At 44.3% G+C, this 22590-nt stretch overlaps 1 protein-coding gene across 1 annotated transcript in view; it reads right to left on the minus strand.

Moving 5' to 3' along the window:
• The window catches only part of LOC147903233 (exocyst complex component SEC5C-like), a 115462-nt gene that overhangs the window by 22302 nt on the left and 70570 nt on the right, over positions 1-22590 (minus strand). Inside the window, exons 17-20 of the mRNA XM_087373001.1 lie at positions 13258-13363; positions 13069-13146; positions 12916-12972; positions 12404-12553 (exon numbers count right to left, since the gene is read on the minus strand). Coding sequence (XP_087229127.1) covers positions 12404-12553; positions 12916-12972; positions 13069-13146; positions 13258-13363 — 391 coding nt within the window. The remainder of the gene's footprint in view (positions 1-12403; positions 12554-12915; positions 12973-13068; positions 13147-13257; positions 13364-22590) is intronic.

A 22590-nucleotide genomic window follows, 5' to 3' on the forward strand; every position in this document is an offset into this window, starting at 1 on the left:
ATGCCAGGAAATTCCAGCTCAGCTGTAGGGGTTGGAGGCCTACCAGAGCTCATCATTGGGAGAACTTTCAGATTTCTGCTGACTTGCAGAAATTTTTTTTGCAGAGGCTCTGGAAATCCCACAGAAATAGAAAAATCACTCTCTTCTTTTGGCTTTCTACTCATGGTGGGATAGCAGTAAACCAATGGAGATCCAGGTTCGGAGCTGACCCTTCTTGCCCTCGTTGCCTTTTTGCTTTGGAGACAATACAGCACTGCCTTTGGGATTGCAGACAGGCGAGAATCATATGGAAGGGGATTGCAAGACTTTTCAGCACTTTTGTTCGCCTACCTTTCTATATGACCTGAGGATCAGTGGCTTGGCTTACTCTTTCAAGGCCCCAGGTCTTTTTTGAGAGACTTGACTCCTCTTCGGCTCTTCACGTCCGACGACACCTTGTGGAGTCCTGCTCTCTAGAGGATGTTCCGGCCACTCTCTTCAAGGCTGCTCATTCCTCGGTCAACTCTCCATGGGAGGTCTTAGCTAGCATTGCAGCATGTCACATTTGGAGAGCCAGATGCGCTAAGGCTTTGGAGGGTTCTCAGGTTCACCCTTCTCAGATCTTGGCCAGTACTTGGACAGATACGGTACACACTCTGATGGCCATTTGGGCAACCATGCAGGGATCATCTAACCATCTCTCTGTACGTGCATACCAACACCTCTGGTCTCCTCCTGCTGCAAGTGCAATAGAAGAGGATAGAGCTATCCATGGTAGCCTGCTACGCCCCGAGGTATAATCCCCATATTCCCTAACTTGGTACAAATATGTGATGACCTGAAATGCAGCATCTAGCTGTAAAGGGGGTGACCCAAACTCAGCCTGAATGATCTGGTGAGGAACGGATGACTCACCACAAATCATCCGTGATAACATGAGAACCTGTAACCGCTCCACACGGGCCCACTCTGTATCCAACAAGTCTGGCCCCCAACAAGGGCTGCCATACATCCCCGCTAGGCGAGCCAAGGAGTCAAAAAGCAACCCCTTGGTGCGTAGATCCTGAAAGTGCGAGCGGAAGCACTACCTCTCTAGTCTGGCCAATGAAGCATACCCTCTACTCAAGCGTGCCTGCATTGCGGGTCTCATAGTGAAGCTGGGTCTGGAGAAGATAACCCCAAGATAAGTGTATGATAAAACTATCTCAACAGATGACCCCGCAAATGTGAACTGCTCCTGACGCATGATGGCTCGAGATGTATTGAAGATCATGACCTTGGTTTTACCCAGGTTGACCTTCAAATCATGAGACTCACAAAAGGACTATAGTGCGTCTAGGTGTCTCTGAAGCCCCTCTACTGAGGAAGACAAGAGAGCCACATTATCTGCATAGAGCAAAATCTGGATCAGCGTGCCCGCAAGAGAGCAACCTACACCCCCATGTGTCTACATCACTGTCTGAAGCTCATCAATGTAGAGGCCAAAAAAGGTAGGCGACAAAGGACACCCTTGTTTGACCCCGATGGTGCTCATGATCTCGTCTGTCCACCCGGATCCTGCTCGAACTCTGCCAGAAACTCTCTCGTAAAGTGCCATGACAGCCCAAATGATATCCTGGTCATAACCTTAGTCCTGTAGGCACCGTATGAGATGGGCTCTTGGAACCGTGTCAAATGCCTTGCGGAAATCCACAAAGCAACAATAAACCCTCTGCTTCCGTGACCTTGTCTCCTCGATGATACATCTGAGCGTGAGAATGTCATCCATGGTTCCATGATCACGCCAAAATCCGGCCTGTCCTGCTGCTCTAAGTCCTCGACACTCTGCAAGTCTGCTAACCTCGGAGTCAAGTACTGATGCATAAATCTTGGGCATGACATGTCCAATCATAATGGTCCTGTAGTTCTCCGGGCTCATAAAATCCCCTGCCTTGTGGATGGGTGAGATAGTGTTAATGGTCCAAGTGTGTGGAAATCCCAAACAAACAGCTTCATTAAAAAGCTTTGCTAAGATCAGGGCTAGGAGGTTAATCCCATATGCAATGAACTCAGTGCATAGCCTCTCATGATCCTTCGCTCGGCAATTATGAAGTTTCATTACGGCATCCTTTACCCCTCCTCTAGTGAAGAGGGTGCAGGATGTGGGACGAGGCATGTGTGAGAGGTTAGGGACTGGCTGATTTGGGATGTCATAAAGTGTGTGTGCATAATCAAACCAGATCTGAGTGTCAGTGAGTGACGGAGGGGACCGTCCTTCTAGAAATCTCCGCCTGAAGTCCTTAGAGTTATTACTAAACAAAATGTTCAGTAGCTCCTCCTCGTTCCGACGAACGAAGTCTAGTTTCTTCCTCTGTACCACTCTACTGTATTCACGTAGCATATCTGGTGCGCTCGGAAGACTGTTTTTGGTTTCAAATCTGAGTTGACGGCGTAAAGCCTTACACTCACCATCGTACCAACTATTATAGGGTACGGTTCCAGGGGGGGTGGACGGGTGGAGTGGGTGGTGTGGGGGAAAGCGTGAATGGCAACCTCGTGTAGTGAGCGGGTGACAAGGACAACATGTTGGGGTAAAGGCACATTGCCAACCCTTCATTAAAAGATAGGACACCTATGACTGTCTTAGGACAGTCATAGGGTAAACCTAATCCTAATAAAACACAAGTGAGTTTGTGGTGTGGCTCATCATTTCTTCACACCCGCACTTGAGTGTCACTCTCTCTCACTCTCACTCTCTTGCTCTTCTTCCTCCTTCTCCCCCCCCTTCAACTGGTATCAGAGCCTACCTAGCCATTCCCCTCCACTCCCTAGTCTACCCATTCCCTGAACTCCTAGTCTACCCCTTCCGTACGGACGTACGGACAGCGCCGTACGACCGTACGTCGTCCGTACAGTCGTACGGACGGACTGCAGGGCGGCGCATTTTCGCCTGCAGGGCGGCAGATCAGTGCGCAGGCAGCGCAGCAGATCAGGGCGACAGCGCGGGCGTGGGCTAGAGCGTGGTCGCGGGCGGCGACGCAGGCCTCCTTGCACAGCAGCTGCTAGCTGCAGCTCGAGGCGCCGCATCTAGCAAGCAACCAGCAACTGCTACTAGCTGCTAAGCCTCTCGAGGCATTGCGCAGCTGGATCTCCTTTGACGTGCGTGTGTGCGCGTAGGGAGCCACGCAAAGACTCGACCTTTTTTTTTTTGGAAGCGTGCCTACTGCAGGGACAGAAAGTACAGCAGGTACTCTGCAGGTACAGAAAAGTACAGCAGGCACACAATTTTTTTTTGAAAGAGGAATAGTGCTGAAGCACTCTGTTTTGTGCGTGGTACATGCATGTACGCGCAGTACATGAAGCATTCCTGCTGCTTTCTTGAAGCATTTTAGCTGTATACTGTTCATTTGTTGAGGTACAGCAGGTACTCTCGTGTCACTCACGCTTGAGGTGACTTGTGCCACAGTGGTGGTGTTTGAGCAGTTACTTGTCTTTCAGGAAGGTCAGATGCTTGTTTTGCAGAAGCTTCTATACATTTACTGAGTGCAATTCTCAGTTTTGGGTGACCATTTCAAAGGGCTTTTGCCTGGATGTGTTTGCAGTGTATGCCTTGAGGCAGTGTGTAGCCAGGGAGCACACATTTGCTTTGTTTCCGCAGTGCATTTGGCGACATTTGTTGCAGGTCACATTCTTTGTACGCACTTTGAAAATCTCAGTTGAGCCACGCTTGGTCAGGGCGCATCGAGTTTACTCGGTCCCTAACTGCCCATCGTTGACAGTGCTCAAAAGATTTTCTTCTTGGTGTTTGTACTTTGTGATTTGTGTTGTTACTGAGTACACAGGGGCAGTCTATGCATTGCACATTGTCAGGTAAAAGTGTCAGAGAGATTTTCATATTGCATGCTACCTCAGTGTTGAGATGTTCTCCACTCGATTCAGGTGTCAGATCAAGGGGCTTTTGCCCAGACTTTGTTTGATAGCACTTGGGTTACCGACAGAGATCTTCAGATGCATTTTCTCCCCTTGGTATAAGGGTGATTGCTTGGGATTTATCCCATTTACTGTTGCAGGTTTTGTGACAGGCTGAAGGGTCATTTACTGTTTTTTGGGTGTTTGTCAAGTGGTTTCTGCAATTTAACTCAGTGCAATACCTCATCTGAGGTGGGAGAAGTGATCAGTACAGTCAGTACAGCAGTGTTTACAGCAGTGTTGGTGGTTTTGTCAGATGATTGTGCACTGTTAAGCACCTGTTGAGCAGCTGCAGCAGTCTGAAATTACTGTTTTTATGCCTCTTTGAGCTCAGTACAGTGTGTCAGAAGGTACAGTATTTGCAGGGTCATTTACTGTTTTGCTGCAGATTTTACTGACAGTAAAAACAGCACCATTGAGAGTGCTTCTAGCTCTTGAATAGAGCAGGTTTTTCTGAGAAATCAGAATTTTTATTCAGTCTTTTTACTTCCAGTGAGTCAGGTATTTTCCTCATCTGATATGGCATCAGGGGGAAGTGATTCTTCAATTCTGAACATAAAGAAACTGGAAGGAGCACACAACTATGCATTATGGGCAGAACAGTGCTTGAATGTACTTCTGTTAAGGAAGATTGCTAAGCCCATAAGGGTGAAGGGTGTCAAGCCATCTGACATGGCAGCTAATGACTGGGAAGAGCTTGATTTGTCTGCGAGGGCAGCTATCATGCTCACTATTTCAGACACTCTTGTGTTCAATGTACAGGCTGAAAAGACCTCTTATGGTCTATGGCAAAGACTAGAAGAATTGTATGCCCAAAAGAGCTCAGCCAGTAAGGTTTATTGGCTGAAGAAGCTGGTCGATCTTCGCATGAAGGAAGGTACAGCTATGACCTCACACTTGAGTGAGTTCAATGCCATTTTTACACAGCTGATTGCACAGGGGTTGAACCTTGATGAGGAGTTCAAGGCTACTTTCTTGCTGTGTACCCTCCCCGAGAGTTGGGACACTTTCAAGACCACCCTGTCAAACTCGAATGCCACTCTTATTTATGCTGATGTAGAGAGCTCTCTCCTTATGGAGGAGATGAGCAGGAAGAATAATGCGGGCAGCAAGTCTTCAAATGCTTTGCAGGTACAGGACAGAGGCAGGACTCAGCAGAAGGGGAGATCTGCTAGTAAGTCCAAATCCCGCAGTCAGTCCCGTGGCAAAAAGGACATTGAATGCTTTTATTGTGGCAAGAAGAGACATGTGAAGTCGAAGTGCTTCAAGTTCATACGGGATCAGAAAGCCAAGAAGGCTGAAACAAAGGATGCAGGAAATGCAAGCAAAGGCAAAGGCAAGACCAAGGCAGATGACTTGGATGCAGTGAATGTTGCAGCAGAGGACAGTGACAGTGACATACATGATGTTTTATGCTCTTCTGCTGTAATAGCACATGCTTTAGTTATTGATGGCCATGACATGCACACCTGGCTCTTGGATTCAGGTGCCTCTTTTCATGTTACTCCTCATAGGGAGTGGTTTACTTCCTACACAGGTACTCATGGAGTTGTTCATCTTGGGAACAACTATGCATGTCAGATTGCAGGGATTGGCAGTATACAGATAGTATTTCCTGATGGACAGTCATTTATGCTTGATGGTGTTCGCCATGTGCCGCAAATCAAGAAAAATCTGATTAGCACTGGCTTATTGGATGACAGTGGTTACCACACCACATTTGGGGATTCCAAATGGGTGATTACTGATGGCCAGACTGTAGTGGCTGAGGGTTTTAAGAGTGATACCTTGTACCCTCTTTATGTTTCCAGTGTGGGTAATCATGTTGTTGCCATAACCGAGCTGCCAAAGGTTTCATTGTGGCATAGCCGGTTGGGACACATGTCTGTTAAAGGAATGCAAGAACTGTCACGTTTGGGTTATCTGCCGCCTCTTTCTTTTTCAGATTTGCCTACTTGTGATCATTGTATATTTGGCAAGCACTCTGTCACTCCTCATAAGAGGAGAACTCCCCAGAATAGAGCACCACTTGATCTAGTGCACACTGATTTGTGTGAGATGCCACAGTTATCACTAGGGGGTGCAAAATATTTTATTACTTTCATTGATGATGCCACACGTAAGGTGTGGGTCTATTTCTTGAAGCATAAGGGAGATGCCTTAGATGCTTTCAAGAAGTTTGTAGCTCAGGTAGAGAATCGGACAGGTCGTAGGCTGAAATGCCTCAGATCCGATAATGGGGGTGAGTATGTGTCACATGCTTTTGTGCAGTTTTGCCAAGCTAAGGGCATCAAACAGGAACTCACAGCCCCTCATAATGCATCTCAAAATGGTGCAAGTGAGCGTATGAATCAAACTATTCAGGAGAAGGTTCGATGTATGTTGTCTTATGCTGCATTACCCCATGGCTTTTGGGCAGAAGCCATGCAAACAGCAGTTCACATTATTAACAGGTCGCCAAACAAGGCTTTGGAGTTGAAAGTGCCAGAGGAGGTGTGGTCTGGCAAGCCACCCTCATATAAGCACTTACGTGTATTTGGCTGCGAGTGCTTTGCTCATGTACGCAAAGAACTACGCACCAAACTGGATCCAAAGTCTATCAGATGCATCTTTATGGGTTATGGTGACGAAGGTGAAATGGGGTACAGGTTATGGGATCCCGTTAAACGGAAGATTATACACAGCAATGATGTCATCTTTAAAGAAGATAGTGTACACAAAGAACCCGTGCAACCTGTGGAATACAGGAGGGTTATTTATGATGATGTTGGACAGCAAAGAATGCCCATTTATATGCAGCAGCAGGCTGCTGCAGATAACCCTGTTCAAGAGGGTATACAGGCTGAAAATCAGCCAGATAATTTTGCCAATGATGTACCACTGGATATGCCAACAGATGGGGCTGTAGATCAGCCAAATATGGTGGTACAGCCACCCGTCATGCATGAAGAACAGGCTGGACAGCAGCCTAATCCGGAACATTTTGTTAGGAGGAGCACCCGTGCACAACGGCCTCCTGCCAGGTTTGTTCCAGGAGCCAATAATGTGGCTGATTTTATCATGCTGACAGATTGTGGTGAGCCTTCCAGCTTCAAGGAAGCTATGGGAAGAACAGAGAAAAAGAAGTGGGAGAAAGCCATGCAGTCAGAAATGGACTCTCTACTTCAGAATGATACATGGGACTTGGTGCAGTTACCTGCAGGCAGAAAGGTTTTGCCATGCAAGTGGGTTTACAAAGTCAAAGTGGATTCAAATGCTTTACCTCGGTATAAGGCCAGATTGGTTGCCAAGGGATTTAAGCAGGAAAAGGGCATTGACTTTGATGAGATCTTTTCCCCTGTAGTCAAGATGACTACTTTGAGAGCAGTGTTAGCTCTTGTTGCTCATGACGACATGGATTTATGTCAGATGGATGTGAAGACAGCCTTTCTTCACGGAGATCTTCATGATGAGATCTATATGAGTCAGCCAGAGGGATATGCTGTTAAAGGGAAAGAGCAGCTTGTGTGTAAGCTCAAGAGGAGCTTGTATGGACTCAAGCAGGCGCCAAGGGAATGGTACAAGAAGTTTGATGCCTTCATGCAGTCCCAAGGGCATCATCGGTGTGAGACCGATCATTGCTTGTACACCAAACGGGCAAAGGATGGCAGTTTGATGCTACTCATTCTATATGTGGATGACATGCTTATTGCCAGTAAATCTCAGCATGAGATTAGTGCTTTGAAGAAACACCTGCATAAGTCTTTTGACATGAAAGACTTGGGTGATGCAAATCATATTCTTGGCATGCGTATTACTCGTGACAGGTCCAAGGGACTTTTGTTTCTGTCACAGAAAGAGTATATTGACAAAGTACTGCAGAGGTTTAAAATGGAGGGGGGGAAGTCCATTAGTACCCCGTTGCCTCCACATTTAAAACTCAGCAGTAAGGACAGCCCCAGATCAGATGATGATAAGGCTGAAATGGCCAAGGTTCCGTATGCATCTGCAGTTGGATCTTTGATGTATGCCATGGTTGCCACTCGTCCGGATATTGCTTTTGCGGTGGGAGTCATCAGCAGGTATATGGCAAATCCAGGCAAGCGGCATTGGGAAGCAGTGAAAGGTGTCTTGAGGTATCTCAAGGGTACCAAAGACTTGTGCATATGCTATGGTAGGCAAGATGCATTGGTGCATGGTTTTACAGATTCAGACTATGCAGGGAATGCAGATAACCGGAAGTCTACTACCGGTTATATTTTCACATTTGCAAGAGGTGCTATATCATGGGTGTCTCGGTTGCAGAAATGCGTTGCACTGTCAACCACAGAAGCTGAATATGTTGCAGCCACTGAGGCCTGCAAGGAAGCAATATGGCTTACTCGGCTGGTGGGAGATTTGGGCATTACAGGAGATATGCCAATTTTGCATTGTGATAGTCAGAGTGCTATCATGTTGGCAAAGAATCCGGTCTTTCATCAGAAGACCAAGCACATAGAAGTGAAATATCATTTCATCAGGGAGGTACTGGAAGACAAGCGACTTGAGCTTGTGAAAGTGCATACTCATGATAATCCTGCAGATTTGCTCACTAAGAGCTTGTCTACAGAGCGGTTTGCACATTGCCGCCACATCATGGGATTAGGATGAGACCATTCTTACTTTATGGTCTTGTATACAGTAACTGTATATTGCTGTAATTTTTATTCTTTTCTCCCCTTTAGGCACATTGGCCTTTAGGTGGGAGGTTGTTGGGGTAAAGGCACATTGCCAACCCTTCATTAAAAGATAGGACACCTATGACTGTCTTAAGACAGTCATAGGGTAAACCTAATCCTAATAAAACACAAGTGAGTTTGTGGTATGGCTCATCATTTCTTCACACCCGCACTTGAGTGTCACTCTCTCTCACTCTCACTCTCTTGCTCTTCTTCCTCCTTCTCCCCCCCCTTCACAACACGATCCTCTAAAAGGAGAATGAAGTCAATATAAGCGAGAAGTATGTACAGACGGCCAAAGTAAGAAGGTAAGTGATCCCGATCAAAGCGTATATCGTGCTAGGTGGAGTAAGCATTGAGTGGGGTGGAAGGTGCTGTGCGAAGAGAGGTTGAGATGCTAAAGAAAAGGTATGTATGATCTGAGTTGACGGCGTAAAGCCTTGCACTCACCATCATACCAACTATTATAGGGTACGGTTCCAGGGGGGGTGGACGGGTGGAGTGGGTGGTGTGGGGGAAAGCGTGAATGGCAGCCTCGTGTAGTGAACGGGTGACAAGGACAACACGATCCTCTAAAAGGAGAATGAAGTCAATATAAGCGAGAAGTATGTACAGACGGCCAAAGTAAGAAGGTAAGTGATCCTGATCAAAGCATATATCGTGCTAGGTGGAGTAAGCATTGAGTGGGGTGGAAGGTGCTGTGCGAAGAGAGGTTGAGATGCTAAAGAAAAGGTATGTATGATCAGCCCCTGGGGGGGAGAGGTGCTACAGTGAAGTTAGTAATGTGAAATGTGAAGGGATCCCATGATGTAATCAACAACATTGGATCCCCCCCCATGTGGAAAGCACCTGAAACCACCTGAAGCGGGCCATCTGTCAAGACCATTATAGATAATGAGATCATGTATCCTGCCGAGGTCTAATAGGGCCTGCCCATAAGATGAGAATGGACCTCACCTGTCAGCTGAAACCCGTAGCATACCTGCCTCCTCAAGGTCAATATCTGGCAGTAGAATGGAATCATCTCTGAAGTCAAGAAGTGGTACTTGACGGGCCCTTGTCCTTGCATTGAAGTCCCCCACTAGAAGGACTTCTCCGCGGCTAGAGAAGTCAACGATGGACTGATAAAGGGCAGCAAATGGGGATGTCTCATCATCACCTCGGATATCTCTGGCAAAGTGGGAGGTCTCAAGGGGGAAGTAGCAAACTATGACAAACAGATCCCGGCTATCCATGTGTCGAATCTAGATCCAAAGAAATCTGGAATGTGTATCTCTTTGCTCTACTGAAATGGTCCCCCGAAGTGTGGATCTGAAAAGGACTGCAACTCCACCTGAACCTCGAACTCCTCCTGTACCCCTCGTCTCATCTCTGTCATGGCCTGTATAGGATTCCAAGGGCAAACAAGGCCAAGTTGAGACATCGACAGAACACGAGAAGTTGGCCCAATGCATTGTTTAATGAGTGCAAGAGAAGGAAGAGCAGACAGAAGCCAAGAAAAAAAGGCAGAAGGCGAATTGTAGAACAAAGTCTGACTGCAGTCCCTCTACTAACACCTCATACCCGTCCTCGAAATCTTCCATTCCGTGCCCACACACCAACATCAAACTTCTATCAACTGAAATGATGTTGCTTCCAATGATCTAAACACCAAAGGATAATCATTATCTATCATCATCGGTGAAGACTAAGTAAGATGCCATTGCCCCTATGTAAGCGTAAAATGTCATCTTTTAAATTACAAAAATTGGCATAGCTCCCATGGGTAGCACGATGGAAGAATTTGCCATTGGGGTTAGAACTTGTTTGCAGGAATTCCCCTTCAAAAAAAAAAAAAAAGCGCTTTGGGGCATGAAAGTGTTAATACCAAGAGGTTTGAATGCCCAGTTGGAGAAGTGTGGCTGCATTTGAGCACTTGAATTAAGGTCTTACTAGTAAATTTGTGTTGGAGGATGCATATGTGGGTGTGAATGCCGAGAATTGGAAGTGTTTGATGCCTTAAAAAGAAGGGTGGATTTTTGTTTTGCAAGCTATTGCAAGTGCAAGTTTGGGATGTGATTTAGGGCCGTTTGATGCCCTAATATATGCATTTTTTTAGTGTGGAAATTGCAATGAATGCAACGCTAATGCATGAGTTGATGCCCAAAACTGGCTTGTTGGATGCCCAAAATTGATCCCTTTGTATGCAAACAAAAATAGAGCAAGTTTATGCACTTGTGACAAAGGGCAAATTTCAGAGTTGGATGCTATATGCTTCAAATGAATTGAGTGGAAATTGCTGTGCAAAATTTTCAGAATAGTGCCAACACTTTGGGTGTTGTTGACTTGCATTTGGAAGCAATTATATGCATAAAGCTTAAGCAAATGTATGGTACAACCACCGAAGCAAAAAAAATTCAGCTTAAGCAAAGGTTCCATGGAATGTCGAAAGGTAATATAAGTATTACATATTTTGTTGCAGAAATTAGGCAAATCACGAGGGATTTGGCTTCTATTAATGGCAATGTGGAGGAGGATGGCTTGGTGTCCATCACTTGAATGGCTTGGAGCCTCAATATAAGTCTTTAGACACATCTATCGCTGTGAGAGGTTCTATGCCCCATTTTGAAGAGCTGGTTTCTTTATGCATGACGAAAGAATTGAAGGTTGGATTAAAAGGGTCAAGTAGTAGTGAAAGAGATAATCTATTCTACCATAGGGAAGGTAGAAGTGATGTTAGAGGGAGGAGTGGACCCTCAAAGGCCGTGGGAGAAATGAATATATGCCAAGAGGCCGTGGTTACATGCAAAGAGGAAGGGGCAGAGCCCCAAGTCGTGGTAGAGGTAGGGCAAGCTATGTGCAATAAGCTGGAAATTGCTATTTTTGTGAAAAATATAGTCATTATGAGAGAGATTGCTATGCCACACAAAATTCTGGCCGTAGACGTTGTGGTGGACGGCATCAATATAACAATTATGTTGGCCAAAGGGAGTTTGATTATGAGCATACACCTAGAGCTCGTTTATTTAGCATGGAGGCGTTATGGGGGCAGTATGTCAACCCCATCACAAAGTGATGGTGAGTTTGTGGCCACGGTTGATGATATGCATAAAATCACCCACATTGGAAAAATTCCATTGGTTGATAGAGATAGTGTTGAGAACACTTTGGGGGATGCATTATATGTTCCCACCATCACTAAGAATCTTCACATGAGATATAATCATTTGGATGCTTTGTGGAGGACTTTTACATGGTAGAGTTAGAAGAGTGGTTGCAAGAGGCCATAAGAGAGGAAGACTATTTACTTTTGATGCAAGAACACTTTCTTTACAGCAAGGTATGTTTGCACAAGGTGGCCGCAACAAGACCAAGAGGCTGAATTATGGCATAAAACACTTGGCCATATCAATTATAGAAGATTGAAGGAGATGCAAACAAAAGAGCTTGTAAAAGGGTTGCCTATTTTGGACATTTGGACTTCAACTGCGTACGTCCAACATGTCAGTTTGCCAAGCAAACAAGCTTGCCTACACCCTATCCTGGTCTCGTGAACCCTTGACCTCATATGGGGGGTTCACATATGGGTTAGTGACCTTTTCCAACACCTATAGAATGACTCCTCATACTAAATTTCATATCAATCGTTATGTGCACTTAAACTCCCTAGATATCAAAATGAGCTCATCAATGCAGTCATTCTTTATGCTGGTGCACATAGTTCAAAATCAAGGCACTTATAGCGATTCAAAAAAATCATCCTGTAAACATAATCAAATTGTTTTTGAAATCATAGTTACCTCAAGTGTGATCTGACTAAAACCATTAAGATCGAGAACCCTCAATGCTTTGACCTTGTTTTGGTTGAAAACATTTAATAAAGCATCTGTAAATCCCTCAACCAAGATGCTGATGGCCCTGTCCAAATAAGGCTTTGCTCCAGCATACAACTGAAAATTGGAATTCATATATCATCAGACAGAGGGTTAAAGAGGATACTGCTTATAGCAAGGATGATAAATCCTAGCTCTTTTGCAACATTCAGGCATACTTCCCATCTTGCACCAATAAAGGAACCTAAATGACATGTCTACAAGTTTTCCATGCGCATCTTGCAGGAGTATTCAAGCCTCAATAATAAGAAGGAAGGTTTAAAAACATAGGAAATCAGCCAAAGATACGTGAACTTCAGGATCAGGGCATCCAGACTCCAGAGCATTGTAAAACAAAATAACAAAACATTTATGATCAGCAGCATCTTCACAACAGCCCATATGAGACTGACATCCGTTTGAAAGGAAAATGCCCTCACCTCTGCATGCACAGCGATGAGGGGATGCAATAATTCGACAGCAGCATCCCGAATGCCCTGATCCAACATTGCTTAAAATACTTCAATTCCAAAACTCGTATTCCAGAACATCAAGGACAATGATGACTGAATTGAAAAAAAATCTGTGATGACCTTCACGGGTGGAGCAGCTCCCCATTGAATGCTATCTTCCAACAGGTAAGCAGCTGCAGCAGTTCCAATCAGTGTTGCCTGCAGAAGTAGCCAATTCCACAGAAGAGTGCATAATATCAAATTGAATGCTCAGTTCTAGTCTGGTCTGTGCTTGAGCTAAAGGTGGCATATGATGAGCAGTCATCTTACCTTGATACGAGTGTACTGGCCCAGAATGCTTTCTTCTGATGCAGAAAAAGCATCCACCACTTTATCTGCCATACTGGAGCCCCCATCTTCAACTGTCTTGCCTTTGCTGAACAGTACAACAAAAAAATATTTAATGATGCTAGGATTTGATTTAAAACTTGGTCTAGACCAACTCCTAGATTTTCAAGTATAGAAATCAGATCTATAAACCCATCAAGAATGAAACCCCACATGCCTTCTACCTCATCCCCCACCCCTTTTTTTTTTTAAGTATTAGCAGATGAAAGTGTTTGTCCTAAATGCTGCCCATAGTTTCCAGGAAAATGTATGCATGCAGGCAGTCCTAATCTCAATCAATCATTCAACAATATATACCATTCCATTCCCAGATGGGAGTTAAGGTATTATACCATGTACCATATAACTTAATACTCAAAACGTTAACTTGGTAATTATTCCATATGGTATTTTCCATTCATTATTGATCCGTATATGATTTTGATTATGCCAACAATACAATTACCTTGCTGAAGGCTCTCGACTTTCCAAGCTATGCTGGATCATCTAATATAAAGCCTACCACAAATTCAGCAAGAACTACAATATAGACGAAAAACCTTAGCATCTCTGCAAAGCTTCAAACCAATAGCTTTGTTGTACAAATTAAAAAAATTCTAGGAACTGATGATGTGTCTTAGACTCTTAGACACGTAATCACTTCCTAAAAGTCGGGAATGGGTGCATAAACACATATCCACTCTAACAATAACATTGCATATACATTTACAGAATGAACATTACCTTCCCTTCATCTGTTTTTACAAAGAGGAACATCAACATGTATTTTCCTATTATATCAACCCGAAACGTCTGAGGAATGTTATATTTGACGAAGCTTCATGGAGATTCCTTCATTGTCAAACAAACTTGACTTTTTCATGCATGGACACAGCAGTTAACATCAGTCCCCTTTCTGTTTTAAAGAGATCCTTAATCCAGCAACCATCACTACTTTTTCTGCTCACTATGGAAGATCATTCTCAAATTTTGCCTCTTGAAATGCACACTGCGGACAGGTTATTCAAGGATGCTGAATCAAGGAGACAGATTTTGTTATTGAACCTCAGGGGCAGATGCTGAGCCAAGGAGGATTTGGCATTTACTTCTTGCTTATGAAGCATGGTATGGGATGGCATTACACATGTCCTATTTGGTTGGTTCAGGAATTCAACGTCAGGCAGTGGCTTGCCTTTCTATATCGATTCATGTATAGTCTCTACAGAGTGTCACTAGAAATCTTTGACAAGGGGCCACTCCTTTGACCCATAGATTTTTCTTGATTTCGGCCCCCAGAGGACGGTAATACATTCTTTTTCATCTCTCAGGTAGCAAATGAGGACCTGAAAAGGAAAATTGAGGGCCTAGCATCAAGCCTAGAGGCCCTTCAGCTGAAGGACAGGATCTAAGGGCAGACCCAATCCTACTAGATCACAAAACCATGGAGTTGCTGAAGGATGAGAATTCAGCACTTAAAAGTTTGCTTGCAAGAAATCAGAACCAACCATGGACAAGCCTTGCAGGAATCAAAGAAAATGGAGGCCAAAATGCAGTTCTCTTCCACTCCAATCCGTAGGCGCACATCATGGTCACAGGTACAAATGAGCATGCCCGATATATGTGCATCTGACTCAAGAAACCCCCGATCAGGGATGCACATACGGAGGAGTACATGGATCAGGAGTAGTGGCAGTTCTCTTCCAGTCCCATCTATTAGCGCACATCGTGGTCACAGGTACAAATGAGCATGCCTGATATATGTGGATCCGACTCAAGAGTTCCCCGATCAAGGATGTATATTTTGTAGCATGCTACTTGCCTCCACAGAGATCAGATTATGCTAGGACTGCCTCAGGAAGAGGACAGACATCCCCTTTCCTAGTACTGTATCTGGACATTCAGAGATACAGACAGTTGGGGGGAAGGTCCTACTTGTCAGGGACTTCAATGCCAGGACCAAAGATACACAAGTAGAGATCCTAGACTTTCAGGGAGATGCCATAGCACTATGTATATTTAGGAAATTTTCGTCCCAAGGGGACACGATCGGCTTCTTATACTACGAGGTTTCAAGTTTAGTTACCAAGCTTTGACTGGCAGCAATGGACATGAAAGTTCAAGAAATGGAAAGAGCTAGTGATGTAAAAAAGGTACTGCAAAAATACAAGACATATCCTGTCAGAGTCGTGCTTACATGGTCCAGGTGAATAACTTAATAAACTTGGAATTTTAGAGCTTTCATAATTCCGCATAAAAATACCAGAACTTTAGATGCATTCATACCACATACATCCACATAGCAACACAAGATAAAAGAGATAGAGACAGTGCACCGGCACCCAACTAGGTGAGAATGAGGCCGCTCCCCCAACTGGGTAAACCCAATTGTATTTTTTTTAATTCAATGATGCTTAGCCTCACTACAATGGTAGTACAGATCTTCGGACAAAACCCTATCTGGGAAATCCAGAGTTCTAGACCAAGACTCAAATATAGAACTATCACAATCATCTTCCTTTCCAAACTGTGACTCAGATATACACATGATTGAGTATCATCCAAGAAAGTAACCACGGGCAGCCTCTGACCGGGTACCAAGTGGACAAAGCCACAGAAATGGTCTTGGTCTCCTCCTTATCGCCTAAACACAGGAAACTCATGTTCTACCCGTTAGGGTTAGTATAGAAACCTTAGACTCTGGAAATGTCAATCTTTCAACACAAGCAAAACCCTGAGTGTCTAAAAATAGAGATAAAATCAAGCACCTTCAAGATCAACCAAAAGCGAAAAAAGATTTTGAAACAAGGGAAAAAGAAATAGCTCAGCCATCAATCACATCTTATAGAATAAAGGTTGGCTGCTAGAGAGAGAAGGTGCTGCTAGAGAGAGAAGGCACCTAGAGAGAAAAACGTCTGGAGAGTTATCTAGAGAGAGAAAGTATCTAGAGAGAAGACGTTTAGAGAGAGAAAGAACCTAGAGAGGAGGCGTCTAGACAGAGAAAGCTGATTGGGAGGCTGATCGGGTGGCTTGGCAAAGAGGGCTGATGGAGCAAGGCTAGGAAGCAAAGGGAGGAACAAGCAAGGATGATCTAGAAGTAAGGCAAGGCCCTTAATTTATAAAAGAGCTAGGGGAGAAAAAGCAAACTCAAAAGCTAGGGGTAGGAATACAAAAAGCTCTTACAAGAATAGGGAAAGCTTGGAGAAAAAGCCAAAAGTAGAAATTTGACTTTTTAATTTATACCACTTTAGCCATACACAATAATTAATTCATCAAGGGACCAAGCACTCAATCAAACTTAAACCGCTTAAATGTAGCTCTAAACAACTCACAATTCTATCAAACTGGAACCATCTTTTACCTCTTGGAAAGCCCTAGAAACTAGTTATTCGGAGACTAGGTTTTGAGATCACTTCCAACTCACAAGACTGTAATCTAGATCTGTCCTCATTGACTAAGCATCATAGCCTAACATACCAAGGCTCACCCCCAAAGCCATTCAAGGTGTTAGGAGTAGAACAATCGGATATGGAGAACCCTTGTGGATGTGCGAAGTGGCATCTATCTCGTATGGCATGTTGGTAATTAAGTACCAGGTGGAGGGTCATCCGGTAAGATAGTTGTTCGACTCGTATGGACCATGTTGAAGATAAAGAGAGAGACCGTAGTGGGAGATGGTAGGACCATGGTGACTTTGTTATCGATGCAATATAAAACAAAATCTACCAATATTGTTTAAGGGTCTATGAGACTGAAGTAAGCCAGATACAATAAAGCTAAGGGGTGGGCCACTAAAGCGGATAACCACACATAAGGCTGAAGTCTGAGAAGAGATAGAGAAAATACACCACGTTGCCTCTGCATGAGAGTACACAAATAATTGTCTGTATGCGAACACCAAACAAGTAGTTAGAGGGAGATCCCTATCAGTGGGCCAGTTTTTGGTCATCTGATCATCAAAGTGATAGAACCTATGTATGCTATTTGAGGAACCAACTCCACTAATTGCCTGAGAATCGAAGATATTTATCGGCGAACAATTGCTCTAGTGAGGGCTGGCTCCATCGTGGAGGGAACTTAGTAATAAGTGCTTCTATTGCTGAACCTAATTAGCTTATCTACGCCCCTCTCTCCTCCTATGATCTCCACGAGGTAGCTCATCGTCTAGCAAGTGCCACCATCACTCTAGCAATCTGTCACCCCAAGTCAATAATAAAGAGGAGATATATGTGATCCTCATGTGTAAGTCAACTCAAGGGCATCTGCCGTGTCATGCTCTGTAGGTCTCAACTGTGTTGTGTCCTGTAATGCCTCTAGACCAAGTCACCGGGGTGAAAGAAGTCTGTGATCGTCTTCCAGCTAGGCGCTAACAGATTCTCTTGGTCTTGGCTCTACAATCAAAGGAGTCGGATCTCTATGTCGCTGGGCCTCGAGTACAAAAGTCGCCACACACATCGTGAATCAGGATAGACCAAGAATGCAAGACTGGTGCAAAATAGACAATAATGCTGTCCACAAATCTCATAGTATGTAGGGCATATAAATGCAAGTGCTCCTACATCATGTCCCATAGAGTGCATATGCCTAGATGAATCCAAGAACATTCCCAAACTCATCCTCTAAAAACACAACATAGTGCAGTTTCAATCTCACGATAGTCAATCATAAGATTTAAAACCATAAACTCCATCATGCATGGCAAGGACTAGCTACTGTGACATCCCCACTGACGTCATTAGCGCCCAATAGTGGGTGTAGACTTTAGTATAAAAATATGCTCTCACACATACAAATCCACACACCCACACATACTTGAGCATCTTTTTATACAAAGTCTTCGTACTAAGTTTCTGTCGGCACTCCGGAGATAAAGGGCAAACTCAGCCATGACGAAGGCTAGCACTAAAGGAGAAGGCTAATCAAAAAGTAGTCCAAAATCTCTTCATTCAAGCTACAACTACTTGTGAAGTCTAAACAATTTCATTTTAGTCTCTCCCAAACGAGCATCTAAATCTAGCTGATAGGGCAACGCACCATTTAAGATGGAAAGCATTATCACAATACCAGCAAGGACGAAAACTTCACAAGGTGAAATTTACATGTCCGCTAATACGGCAGAAGCATATACCTAGATGAATCCAGAAACATTACCAAACTCATCCTCTAAAAACACAACATAGTGCGGTTTCAATCTCACGATAGTCACTCATAAGATTGAAAACCATAAACTCCATCACGCATAGCAGGGACTAGCTACTATGACATCCCCACTGACGTCATCAGCGCCCAACAATGGGTGTAGACTATAGTATAAAATTAAGCTCTCACACATACAAATCCACACACCCACACATACTTGAGAATCCTTTTATACGAAGTCTTCATACTGAGTTTCTATCGGCACTCCGAAGGTGAAGGGCAAACTCAACCATGACGAAGGCTAGTACTAAAGGAGAAGGCTAATTAAAAAGTAGTCCAAAATCTCTTCATTGAAGCTACAACTGCTTGTGAAGTCTAAACGATTTCATTTTAGTCTCTCCCAAACGAGCATCTAAATTTAGTTGTATCTCACGTGGGGTACCCTCTGCTCGTCTTGTCTCAACACATAGCCTGTGAGAGGATACTCGAAATTGCCCAATCAAAATCCTCAAGGCATGTGAGAGATAGATCCCATAGAGTGCATATATGTATCTCACGTGGGGAACCCTCTGTTCGTCTTGTCTCAACACATAGCCGGTAAGAGGATTTTCGAAATTGCCCAATCAAAACCCTCAAGGTATGTGAGAGATGGATCCGAGTATGGCCATGGGAATGGATAAAACCCTCCTCCAAGATCTGCAAGCAGTTTTGCCAAAAGCTCGTCCGGTGCTAGCCAGGTCTTGTACGTGTGGAGCTATAGGAGGTCCTCTCTAATGACCTGGTTCACCTCATGAGAGGTGAGCCGAATGGATGAGGTCTCAACGGTAACTGAAATGGTGGAGTCGTAGGCATGTGAACCATTTGTGTGTCCAAGCGTACCACTCCTCTGCTCTTCCTCTACCTCTAATGCCATAGATGAGCTCAGGGCCAGCCAAGGTAGCCTGCACTGTATTGATGTAGTGATGCCGAAGTTCCTAACTTGTGAAGGTATGTGACGACTTAGAAGGATGCATCAGCCGTAGAGGGGTAGCTGCAAAATTTGCTAGTAGGATAGGGTGTGAGAGTGATGGCTTGCTACTAATCATCCATGCATAATGTAGAACATGTACTCTCTTGATACGAGACCGGTCCGCCTCAAATAGATCTGCCCTCTAGAAGGGACTACCACACATCTCAACTCGATGGACAAGAGAGTCAAATAGGAGAGACTTGGTACTGGGATTTTGAAAATGGGACTCAAAGCATCGATTCTTGAGTTTCGCAAGTGTGGCATATCCTCTTCTTAATTGCGCCTATATAGCTTCTCTCATCGTGAAGATCGGGCCTGAAAAGAGAACTCCCAAGTACGTATAAGATGCAACAATCTCAACTGCTGGTGCCCCATCTAAGGTTGGACTGCTCTTGATGGGCAGCTACCTGAGATGTGTTGAATATATCATAACCTTGGTTTTCCCAAGGTTGACCTTTCAGACCATGTGTCTCACAGAAAGTCTGAAGTGCCATTGGAGACCATCGGCTAAGGAGGCGAGTCAAACCACATCATGTGCATACACTAGAATCAAGATGAAAGATCCAACTGAGGGCGGGCCCACTACTCTACCTAGGTCATAATGAATAACTCAAGCTCATCAATGTATAGGCCAAACAAGGTTGATGATAAAGGAAAACCTTGTTTGACCCCAATCCCGCTCATGATAAATGATGTCCCGACCTTATCCTGACTCATGTAGTCAATCAATGAGAGCTCTCAAATTGAAAATGTGGTTTACCGTCATGTGGTCTGTTGAAAAGCCTACCCACCCAATAACCATGAATCCCCGCGCTCTGCACACTAATTGATCTAATTATAGATCTTGGACATGACATGCCCAATCATAATGGTCTTGCAGTTTTCCGAACTCATGCAACATTGCAATCCCCTACCTTACGGATCGGGATGATGGTGTTACAGGTCTAAGTGTGAGAAACCAATGCAAACCACTTTGTTAAATAGCTTTGCTAAGATCGGGTCTAGGGTACTAGGTTGGGGGGAGGAAAGTCATAGAGTGTGTGTGTCATATATATGCCACATGTTGGGTCAATAAAAAGATGGGAACCTCCAATCAAGAAACTTTTGCTAGAAATCCTTGAGGAGTTATGGATTGAGGTTTGTGAGAGGCCAAAAAGAGAGATATCTAAAGGTTTGCGACAGGCTAAAATTTTCGTATGAGACCAACAGAGAGTGTGCCCCTAAAGGTATAGCAAATTCCTATCATCTAGTGCTCAAATGGAGTAGCAAAACAGCATAGATACTAGAATTCCAAGGTGCATACATCCATTTTAGACTGAGTGCCTATTAAAACCTCTGATAGTACTTTTTCACACACACACACTGAAGGGCCTGAAGGGGGAAGAAGAGCAAGAGGGAGAGAGTGTGAGAGAGAGAGAGAAGACTCAAGTGTGCGGGTGTGAAGTGATGAGCCACACCACAAACTCATTAGTTTTATTAGGATTAGGTTTTACCCTATGACTGTCTTAAGACAGTCATAGATGTCTTATCTTTAATAAAGGGGTGGCAATGTGCCTTTACCCCAACAACCTCCCACCTAAAGGCCAATGTGCCTAAAGGGGAGAAAAGAATAAAAATTACAGCAATATACAGTTACTGTATACAAGACCATAAAATAAGAATGGTCTTATCCTAATCCCATGATGTGGCGGCAATGTGCAAACCGCTCTGTAGGCAAGCTCTTAGTGAGCGCAATATCCGGACGAGTGGCAACCATGGCATACATCAAAGATCCAACTGCAGATGCACACGGAACCTTGGCCATTTCAGCCTTATCATCATCTGATCTGGGGCTGTCCTTACTGCTGAGTTTTAAATGTGGAGGCAACGGGGTACTAATAGACTTCCCCCCCTCCATTTTAAAGCGCTGCAGTACTTTGTCAATGTACTCTTTCTGTGACAGAAACAAAAGTCCCTTGGACCTGTCACGAGTAATCCGCATGCCAAGAATATGATTTGCATCACCCAAGTCTTTCATGTCAAAAGACTTATGCAGTTGTTTCTTCAAAGCACTAATCTCATGCTGAGATTTACTGGCAATAAGCATGTCATCCACATATAGAATGAGTAGCATCAAACTGCCATCCTTTGCCCGTTTGGTGTACAAGCAATGATCGGTCTCACACCTATGATACCCTTGGGACTGCATGAAGGCATCAAACTTCTTGTACCATTCTCTTGGCGCTTGCTTGAGTCCATACAAGCTCCTCTTGAGCTTACACACAAGCTGCTCTTTCCCTTTAACAGCATATCCCTCTGGCTGACTCATATAGATCTCATCATGGAGATCTCCGTGAAGAAAGGCTGTCTTCACATCCATCTGACATAAATCCATGTCGTCATGAGCAACAAGAGCTAACACTGCTCTCAAAGTAGTCATCTTGACTACAGGGGAAAAGATCTCATCAAAGTCAATGCCCTTCTCCTGCTTAAATCCCTTGGCAACCAATCTGGCCTTATACCTCGGTAAAGCATTTGAATCCACTTTCACTTTATAAACCCACTTGCATGGCAAAACCTTTCTGCCTGCAGGTAGCTGCACCAAGTCCTATGTATCATTTTGAAGTAGGGAGTCCATTTCTGACTGCATGGCTTTCTCCCACTTCTTTTTCTCTGTTCTTCCCATAGCTTCCTTGAAGCTGGAAGGCTCACCACAATCTGTCAGCATGATAAAATCAGCCACATTATTGGCTCCTGGAACAAACCTGGCAGGAGACCATTGTACACGGGTGCTCCTCCTAACAAAATGTTCCGGATTAGGCTGCTGTCCAGCCTGTTCTTCATGCATGACGGGTGGCTGTACCACCATATCTGGATGTTCTACAGCCCCATCTGCTGGAATATCCAGTGGCGCATCATTGGCAAAATTATCTGGCTGATTTTCAGCCTGTATACCCTCTTGAACAGGGTTATCTGCAGCAGCCTGCTGCTGCAGATAAATGGGCATTCTTTGCTGTCCAACATCATCATAAATAACCCTCCTGTAATCCACAGGTTGCACGGGTTCCTTGTGTACACTATCCTCTTTAAAGATGACATCATTGCTGCGTATAATCTTCCGTTTAACGGGATCCCATAACATGTACCCCATT

This window comes from Dipteris shenzhenensis, chromosome 3 (genome assembly GCF_047967505.1).
Source record: "Dipteris shenzhenensis isolate YYH24624 ecotype China chromosome 3, Dip_SZ_1.0, whole genome shotgun sequence".
Classification (NCBI taxonomy): Eukaryota; Viridiplantae; Streptophyta; class Polypodiopsida; order Gleicheniales; family Dipteridaceae; genus Dipteris; species Dipteris shenzhenensis.